Source organism: Argiope bruennichi, chromosome X2, assembly GCF_947563725.1.
Source record: "Argiope bruennichi chromosome X2, qqArgBrue1.1, whole genome shotgun sequence".
Lineage (NCBI taxonomy): Eukaryota > Metazoa > Arthropoda > Arachnida > Araneae > Araneidae > Argiope > Argiope bruennichi.
In genome coordinates, this window is record NC_079163.1 from 43,073,005 (window position 1) to 43,083,593 (window position 10,589).

A 10,589-nucleotide genomic window follows, 5' to 3' on the forward strand; every position below is an offset into this window, starting at 1 on the left:
AATTATTATGAGCAAAGAGTTTTTCCTATTTTCAAAGGGCTGAGTAAAAAAATGGAAAGAAATATTTCTAATTTTCTGTTATCTAATAATATATATATATATATACCAAGAATGATATAAATTAATTATTATTTTCAAAAGTGTTACAGTAATTAGTAGCTACCTGTAGATGAAATGAACTTCAGGCAACTCGGAAAGAATAGAATACTCCAATAATAATTATAAGTGGTTTCTTTATTTCTCAATATTTAAAAAAGAAGAAGAAAACTTATTTGTAAATAGATATAATTATTCAAAAAAAATTTATTTGTAAAAATTTCTCAGTTTTGAGAAGGATATAATATTTTTAAAAAGAAAACAATGCAGTTGTTCTCATATATCTATTCTAACCTATGCCCCCCTCTCTCCTGTAGTTACTGCTGTCTTGTGAGCACACAGTTCTAATTTACGATTCAGCTGATAATATTTATGATTATTATTTACTGTCTGTAATAAAGTTGCATTCAGTTTCCAGAAGTTTTACGATCAGTTTATTTATTTGGATTTAAATAGCATATAAGAGAAGAGAATTTTCAAAATGAACTTTTCTTTGTCCTTTACTCATTTTAAGAAAGACGAACATCATGTACAAGTTGAAGGTTTTTATGAGCATGTGCTAGTTGCTCACAGTTTCACAAAAATCTTTTTTAAAAGGTAAGTAGATATTATTATCCTTCTGGTGTAAAATAAAATATAGATTGTAGCCGAAACGGAGCGTTATAAAGACGTCTTGAAATGCAATAGTGTTGCAATGAATTTTGTACTACAATAAGCTCGTACTATAGCACGAAAATATCAAGAACCTAAGTAATTTAAGATATTTCAGTTCAGAATGCCTTTTTAAATGCATTTACATACTCTGTAAAACAGAAAAATGCACACAGACTATTGACACAAATTTTATTTTTAAACTAATTAATGCCTTAAAGAATAAGATAGCAACCTCTTTGTGCAGCTTCCCCTCCCCCTTTTTTTTAGTTAATACTATTTGGAAAGGAATTTAATTTATAAAAAGTTATTTAACATTAATATTGGATCTATCGGATTTTATTGGAAAAAGGAGTTTTAAATTTTAAAATAAATCAGTTTTCAGACAATTTTTTTTTCTAGATTCATATCGCATTTTTTTTTAATAAAATAAGTAACCGAAGTGGATATTCTGACCCAAAAGCTATTATAAAATTTTAAAATAACATTCAGTTAACAAGATTCACTTAAAAAAAAATAGAATCTTGCATTAATATCATTTTTTTTTCTCTTTTCTGTAAACTAATCTTTGTGAATTATTTTGATGCATTTCAAACGAAACAAATTTGCATAAGCAAAATTTACCCAAACACAAATAAAATGAATGACATTTAAAAGTGAACGAAAAATTTAATTTAAAAATATAAAATAAAATCTGATTGGAAAGACTTCCAAAACAATCCAATGATTTTAGAAGCGACTGCAAGAAGAAAAAACAACGAGTTTCCTAAGTGAAAAAATTTAGTATGAAAGTTAATAAAATTATATATGATATAAATTATATGATAACAAATTATGACTGATCTCCAGTGTTGTTCTACGTTGTATTAAGTCTATGTCACTTATTGTTAACTCATGTATCTTATTCACATTGTTTAAATTTTTAAATTAGAAACTTAAAAACTTCTTTCTTTTATATTTTGTTTGGAAAGAAGATTATAGGTATTGTTGTCGTTGATTTAAAATTATGAGTAAAGTATAATACTTATGATAAAATGTATAAAATATTTGTTCTGTACTTCAAAGATCAAGAAATTACTCTAAATATTGTATCTATGTACACGTTACTTAAAATGGTCAAGAAGAGTGAAATAATCTGTGTTAGGAACAACATTGTGTGCAGGCAAGTTCATGCATTAAATAGATAAATGTTTATTACACTTCATTATGTGAATAAGGACAAACTTTTAGGTTCATTTCGAATAACAAAATAAATAATCCATGAGAATAAGTTACCAAAGTATACGTTTTTGAACTGAATTGAATTACGTCAAATACATTGAAGAAAATAGATTAGTGGGCATTTACATACATTTATATGAATTAGAGAAAGGTATTTTTTTCGGTGGTTACATAGAAATTTATAAACTGAATCTAAAATTTTTCAGCATGAGAAAAAATAAATTGCGTTTTTCTTTTTTCTATTCCTGACTATTTCAGAGCAATACAACACAGAAAAAATACTTTTTTTTTCCTTGCTAACCTTTAAATTCTTGACAGTTAGAGATGAAGATCTACACCACCGAAAGCATGCTTCTCCTCTTTTTATTCCCATTTTTGAAATCACTTTCCGGTTTTTATTTTTTTTTTATTTCAATTTCAAACTAATCTATTTTTTGAATTAGATTATTTGATAAGAATTCTAATCAATCAATTAATTAATCCCCTTTTAACCATAATTTTAGAGTGAAAATACAAATTATTCAATGAACCTAGAAAGAAAATTGAAAATTACAAATGGTGGTTGAGTTGCAGACATTCACAAGGCATAGAATGACTGAAATGGTAAAATTTTGGAAGCCCTCAACCTTAAGAGAGTGGAAGCAGCCTGAAGTGTTATAATTATATGAGCACATTTGCTGGAGGACAAGTTTTAAAGCTATCGAGTTAAAATTTTGATTTTTTTTATTAATACATTTACCAACTCTCATTATAACATACGTGGATAGTCATTTTGCCAAATTCGTCAACGTTTCGGGTTTGACAAAATGAATTGAATACATTTGGGCAAAGGATGAAATCTTCAAATGTATGTTGAAACCTTTCACAAATGAAAAATTTACTAAATATGAAATTTTCAATGTATCCACAAAAGCTTGCTAAGCCGTTATTATATCCGTATTATCAGATATTATCAGTTTTTCTTTTTCTTTTCTTCTTTCTACAGAATTTCCAACAGCATATAATGGCATTACAGGAAAAGCAAAGGAATGTTGATATTTTCACCATTCCTCCTGAATCGGCAGGACAAAAGATACCGGAAACCAACAACATGTTCTGGCACATTGACAAAGAAATGATTCGCTTTAAAATGCACTTCTTTTTATTCGAAGCTTGTAAGTATACAAATGTATTTCAAAACAGAATCCACCTCAAGGCTTACAATTCAATCAGTTGTAGGAGTATGCATTCATTTATTAAATGTATTGCAAACATTGTTATAAAAATATTTTCTTGAATATAAAAAAACATTTGCTTTCGGAATATGCGTTTATCATTCTTGATTCTAACTAATTTTATCTGAGGTGGGAAATCATGCGTATTATATATTGTTTTATAACCACAACATAAAGAGAATCGAACCAATAACTCAGCTACTTTTGTTAAATAAATATTAATTGGTTGCTAAATTACAACTGTTCCAAACAAAAATTATTCTTAAACATAATAATGAATTCATTAATCGATTGAGAATTCTCCTTTTTCATTTTATTGTTTACAAATTTTCACGTGAAGGATTTTAAAAACAATAGGTAAAAGTAAACCTCAATATTATTAATAAGCCACCAAATATATTTTCATACAACTAATGCAAATGGACATACTGATAAGTTGCTTGTATTTTATTTTTTAACTCTTAGCTGATATTTGCCTAATTTACTATGTTATATCAAAATAGTAAATTCATTTTTTCTTCCGTAGCTTTAGGTTGTTCATTGCCATATATCACTATCTTTGCTAAAAACAGAATTGGAATCTCCGCTTCTTCTCTGGCTGTGATTTTAATCACTCAACAATTTCTGTTCATTTTCACCAAACCGGCCTTAGGTTATATTGCGGACTACTTTAACAAGTTGAAAGTCATTATCTGTATTCTGTCAATAGTTCAGACTGTTTTCTTTTTATTGCTTTTGACAATTCCAAAAATCCAAAAAGAAGAAAGAGGAATGACAGAGAACAATGACACATTTTTCTTATTCTCCGGCGGAAGCGTAAACATTTCACAATTATATATGAATTGTGCGTCAAAGGAAGATGCACGCCCTTTCTCAAGTGTTTTGTATTTCAACAACTTAGAAGGTAATAACTTTTGCTTTCTTTCATTAGATAATTTGTCTAATGATCCTGATGAATGTTCCTGCCAAGATTTGAAAACAAAAAATATCAGCGAAATTCTAATAATAAATAATAGTATCAAAAATTCACTGTTCCCAAAGGGAAGCGTAAATAGCTCTTCCTTGTCAAGTGCATTTTATCCTTATTTGATGTCGACATGCAGAATATGCTGTAAATTCACAAGAAAATGCCAACAAATCGAATGTGAGATTCCAAAGAAAATTTCAGAGAAAGCTACGTCAAAGATCAAGAATGTAAGAGATTTTGAACGCTACCAGTTTTGGCTCTATGCACTGTTTACCACCTTTGCTATGGGATGCACAAATGGTCTTTTTACACTTTCTGATACAGCATGTTGTGAAAGTGTTCAAAAAACTGGTGCTCAGTTTGGTCGTCAGAGATTGTATGGTGCAATCGGCTGGGGACTGATGTCTCCTGTTGGAGGGCTTCTCCATGATTATACAAATAACTTCACGGCTGCATGGATTCTCACTGCAGTTATGTCATTTGTATCTTTATTGAACATACTTAGACTGGATTTAGTGAAGCCTAAGTTTTCAAAGAACCTTTTGAAAGATATCGGTGGTGTTTTAAAGTCAAAGGAATTCTTAGCTTATAAACTTTGTGTGTTTTTCAACGGTATTGGCGCAGGCGTTGTATGGTTCTACTTAGTATGGTACTTGACAACGATTAATGGAAGTCGTTTCCTTTGCGGCATGGTCCAGTTTGTGCAGTGCTTCGTGGGAGAAATCCCCTTCATGTTCTTTTCAGGTTGGGTTATAAAGAAGATTGGGCATTTCAATGTCTTAACTTTGGCTCTGATGTCATATGGCATCCGCTTCTTTTGGTACAGCAATTTGAGTAACCCATGGCTTGTTCTTCCGGTGGAAGTTCTTCATGGATTCACCTATGGAATATTTTATACTTCTGTGGCATCTTACGCAAAGCTCAGCGCTAAGCCTGGAACTGAAGCTACAACTCAAGCTCTTCTGTTTACAGCTCACGAAGGATTAGGTAGATATTAATACATATTTTAAAATCCAAAACACGAAAAAATTTTTGTAGCAATATGTTAACGAATATTTCTGCTCAAGGAAGCATATTTTTAAAAGTTCATTTCTCCTGTTTCCAGAATTGTATACTAAGTATGGTTTACATTTCTCCTTAACATAAAAGATGCCCCCAAGATAATACTTTACATCTTACTATCAGTATATTATTATATAGGGTCGAAAATTCTACGTACTTCATTTATTTATTTATTTATTTGTCTTTGGTGATGAATGCTGCGGGTCACAAAAAATACAAGAATCCATCCTGCTTAAAAGTATCTGCATCTATTGGCAAATTAATATGAATTTCATGGGATTATGGGACAGGTTCCAGCGGATGCAAAGTATTAGTGTTAGTTTCCTTCATGTACCACGCTCAATCTACTCAAAAGGTGAACAAGTGAATAAGAACTTCTTTATTGCAGAGGTAAAAGTGAAAAAGAGGTCACATAGTTTTCTTCGCATTCACATTTTTCTGTTATTTATTTCCAGTACGCCACTAGCATAGTTGCTTATCGATGTTTGAACAATTTATTAACCACTTTTATTTTAAAAAAGTGGTAAAAAGAGAACTTTATAATCGAATACTCATACATTTCCTGACGCTTCAGAGCTTTAAAATTTTGTTCATTATTGTATTCGCGATGATAATACGTTATTTCATTATTTTCAAGAATTAATTATTAGTTAATGTATTAAATTTTGATTCCATACGAATAGGGCCACTATTAGTGAATTTCAGAAAAGTAATTTTCATGAATCTGTAGTATTTATAATAATGCATTATAAATAAGGGATTTAAAAAATTGAAATAATTTTTTAAATTCCATCTTTTAGCACATCAATAAAAGTGTGTTATCAAAATTGTTTTTCTTAAATTTATTTGGAATTTGAAAATCAAAAAAATCGCTGCTTTTTATATTAAAAGAAAGTTGACGCCGGATACAATTTTTGATACAAAAAGATGCAAAACCTAAGGACGCCTACATGTGTCAAGAATCTATAATTTGCATATAATAATGATGAGGAATCTGAGATTGATGAAGAGGACATTTTGTGTAAATTCTCCTTATCAAATACTGTTAGACTTGACAAATACTTGACAGATAGCCAGTCGAACTTTTATAATGCTCTTGTAATTTTCATAGGACTCTATTTAGGTTTAATTTTGTTTAATATAATACTCATTTCATCTTGCATTTTTTAACATTATTATTTAACTACATTTGTTTCATATTTATAATGATAGAATCTTTAATATATTTCTCCCTTATTGCGCTAGAGAATCGGAAGTTTGAATTGCTGTGTGTCCCGATTATTATTCAATATTTTAAGATTTTCATAATTTAACTATCAATTAACCTTTTAATTTTATATAATTTTGATTAGATAAGAGAGGCAGGCAGGTAGGTAGGTATTATGAAATTTAGTGGCGCAAGAGCCAAACATGGCTATACTGCGCCAAACAAATGGTAAAATAGATAAGAGAGGCGATATGTAGAAGTGAATCTAAGAAAAAGTGATAACAAAGGCCAAAAATTAGTATATTGATAAATTAGGAAGTATATTCAACATTGAAAATCAAAAGATATTATATTTAAAAAAAAAAAAGGCACACTTTTGTTGATTTAAATTTGCAGAAAATAATTTTTATTAAAGATCTGAAGGTTAAAGCACTCAACATAGATACATGATGAAATCAAATACTATGTATTTTTGATAAATATATAGAATTTGACCAAGTACTTATTCAAGTAAGCACTTTGAGTACTTATTTAAACTCTATTTTTGAATGACATTTAGTCTTTGGAACGAACGACCTTCATTCACACAAATTCATCATTTCTACACTGGAAAAAAAAATCATTTTCAAAAATTTTTATGTTAAGGAAACTCGGATGATATTTAATCAGTGTCCTAATTCTATTACGGTAAGCATCTCCATGCACAGAGAATAATTAGCCATTGTTGCCGCTATTACAAGTAATTTCTAGATTTTCCCTGTCTGATGAATGATGATTATATTCGATTATATTCAGTCAGGAGTCTATAACAAACAATGTCATTGCGCATGCCCTATTAAATTTACAATATATCAAATTTGTTGCCTTTGATGAGCCGCATGATAGATGGAGGGTCCGGCAAGTTGCAGAACTGGCTGAAATAACTTCGTATTATTAAATAATACTTTGTTTGTTGTGTCATAAAACATAGCCTCCTTTTTCTTGCGGCAGCATCGCTTTATAGATATAGAGGATGAAGAAACAGCCCTCAACCAATTTTATGAATATATTGGACGTTTAATAAATCCTTGCATCCTGTTGAAAGCAATTCTCTTAGTTCCGTATCATTCGACTACCGTACGAAGTCGACAATACGTGGAGCTGTCTCTATTGTGTCGAATAAAAGTGATACAATGATTTATAAACAGGATATGATGTAATTACTATTTATAAGATGGTCTGACAGTGCATCAACCTCAGTGTAAGTTCCCAGGTGCCTAAATTCCGGAATTTTGTGTTTTTACAAACCAAAAGATTGAATCAAATAAAAAAAAAAATCGTCAGTCAATTCCATTAAGCCATTCAGAATTCCCATGTTGGAATTTCAGACTCCCAAATCCTGTAATTTTGAGCTTTTACAAATTTAACAATATATATTATTCCCAAGAGAGATATCCAAATCCCTGATATTCAAAATACTGGGATTATCAAGCATAAATTCTGTTACTTCTTTAACCATAAATCATTTATTTGTCGCAATTCAAGTTCTTAACTAATTTGAAAATCAAACTGTAATCTGACTTCAAAATAAAATAAAATAATTAATCTGCAGATTGATTTTTGTAAGAATAAGATGAATCAAATCTAAATCATGGCTCCCTAAGATATGGATACTGTTCCCATGTGGGATTATGAAAACATTGATAGTGAATGTTTATATCAGTTTCTTCAATATAAGTGAACAGAAATAACTAGAAAGCCATCTTGATACAAAATATTTGGTTAAAATATTACAGATGCACATATTTCACTAAGTTACTTTTGATTATCATTAGCTTTTAATCTCTCATTTTTCCATTTAATCTCTCAACGAATGTAAATAGTTTTCATTTATAAATGAGGCCTTGAAATATTTTTGTTTCTAAAAGTTGGTCGTAAACGGAAATGTTTCAGAGATCCTATTCTAAATATGTATTGCTGTTTATTTACCACTTATGATTTAATGAAAAAATGTATTTCAGGTGCTGGAATTGGATGCGTGGTTGCCGGATTAGGGTTTGACAATTTGGGAGGTCACAGTACTTTCTTCTTCTTAAGCATCTTTGCTAGTTGCAGCATGATTTTTAGCATCATTCTGCATTTCTGCATCCGGGGACGAAAAGGCAGCTTTGATGTGACGCCATTGCAGAGCCCGTGATTCCTCGGGAAAATATTTGATTTAAACACTAAAGTTTTTATATGAATATTAGATAACCACTGATGCTGAAATATCTGCTTTCAAAAAAGTTTTCTACGTGCATATAAATTGGTGAATAATTCATAACGCATTCATTCATTTTCATTTCAATTTCTTTACTGTACAGATGAAAATTTGCAACTGCATTTTGATATTTCGGCAACAGTATTATCGATGTTCAGTAAAAAAATATGAGTTTATTTTGAGTATTTGTCATTATTTCTGTCTAAAATGCCATAACAATAATAATTTAGCTTTTCTTTTTGATTCAACGAATTATTGACGATATAAAATGTATATGACATTATACATCAAACTAAACCATTCTTTAAAAAGTTAAAAAAAAATTTCAATTGGAAAATTCATTTATGAACAGGATAAATTGCAACGACAGATTCAAATGTGAAAAATAAATAACATCTTAAATATATAAGTTCATAAATAACATCTTAAACATATTCATCTAAATCAAATTGATTATTATTATAAAAATTTGTTATGGAGCAGTGAGACATTTTATATATCATGTTGCCTAAGAATAGCGCAATAAGGCTGATGGAAGAATAATTTTTCAACATAGAATGCAAAAAATGAGTGAAGAATATTAAAAATTGCAGCACATAAAGTCGGGTATTAATGGATTTATTGCAACGTTAATTACGAACAGAGTACCTCACTTGAAAGTTATAAATAAGATAAACCATCCTTTTTTTTTAAATCCTAAACATCCAGAATGAGAAACAAAATATCTACGCTCGATTATTAAACATCTATGGGGTTCTATGTAGTATTTCGGAGATGTAGCGCCCGGTACGCCGTACATTCTGCCCGATGTACTTAAAATATTTGTTTGAAATGCTTGAATAAATACAGAAATATTTATGCCACTTTTCTACTCTTCACTTTGTATAGTAATTAGTAGATATGACAGATCATGAATACTTGTAATTAGCATGGAATTTTATTTTTTAGATATTTATTGCTGAAATTGCATTTAATATTTTTATTGCAGTACTCAGTTACTTTAGCTGGAGATAAGCATTGGTTTCAGACACTCTTATAAAGATCGTTCTTCAAATAAAAGTCATTTATGCCTGAAGCTTTTCTTCATCTGTTTTTGATGATCTTCCTATAAACGTTCTTCGAAACCTTTTTATTTGTCTCTGATATCTTTCATCGTCAGTTTTAGATGCCTAAACGGTGGTAGATCATTGAACGTAGTCATTTTTCGTTATTAATGTAATTCTTTACTTTCATTTTTTCATTTCATTCCGTTTCTTTGAATGGATCTCCTTTTTCTTGGTAGAGCTGGAATATTTTATAGATATGAATGATTTTTTTAAATAGTGAGAAATCAAAAACTTACTTATCTTTATTTAAATTGTGGAGATAGATATATATTTGCACTATTTACCTTTTTACTATTTTGGGGCTACGTATCTACACACAATACTATGACCTTACAATATTCAACTCCTTTTATATTTAAAAATATATCATTTCATTATTTCAAGCAAAAATTATTATCTTCATGTTTATTTCAGATGTTATAAGAGAAATTGTTTCCTGTTTCGCTTAAAAAAGTTATTGAATAATAAAATTGCTTAAGAAAACTGAATATAAGCTAAAAATATATTTAAAAAATTTGTATTATATTGCGAAAACTTACATTGATAGAAATAAGATGACAAAGTTACTATGAAAGGGTATATAAGTTGTCCCAAAATTATTAGTCTATTCGAACTTCCTTAAGATCACAGACATATATATGTAAATTTGGTTTGCTTTAAATCATTTTCAACAAAAGAAGGTTAAAAGTTGATGAAAAAAAATTCAGAAGAATCAGTTTAATTCTTTCCGATTCATTGCATTCTTGCCAAAAAAATTATAAAACAAATGAAAAAAATTAAATTACTTTTTTTTTACTTAAACGACTCTTTAATGAAGAGGTTAATT

The 10,589-nt window shown here is 29.3% G+C and overlaps 1 protein-coding gene across 1 annotated transcript; it reads left to right on the plus strand.

Annotated features, from left to right (window-relative positions):
• Nucleotides 1-581: 581 nt before the first annotated feature.
• Nucleotides 582-10,101, plus strand: LOC129959918 (uncharacterized). The gene is made up of 4 exons (XM_056072819.1): nucleotides 582-693; nucleotides 2,954-3,122; nucleotides 3,709-5,136; nucleotides 8,419-10,101. Exons 2-4 carry the CDS (start codon nucleotides 2,972-2,974, stop codon nucleotides 8,592-8,594), a joined length of 1,755 nt encoding a protein of 584 aa, XP_055928794.1. The 5' UTR covers nucleotides 582-693; nucleotides 2,954-2,971; the 3' UTR covers nucleotides 8,595-10,101.
• The last annotated feature ends 488 nt before the right edge of the window (nucleotides 10,102-10,589 follow it).

Coding starts and splice junctions, on each gene's coding strand:
- LOC129959918 (XM_056072819.1), top strand. CDS start 2,972: ATGGCATTACAGGAAAAGCAAAGGAATGTTGATATTTTCACCATTCCT. Junction 3,123..3,708: donor CTTCTTTTTATTCGAAGCTT/GTAAGTATACAA, acceptor TTTCTTCCGTAG/CTTTAGGTTGTTCATTGCCA. Junction 5,137..8,418: donor TACAGCTCACGAAGGATTAG/GTAGATATTAAT, acceptor AATGTATTTCAG/GTGCTGGAATTGGATGCGTG.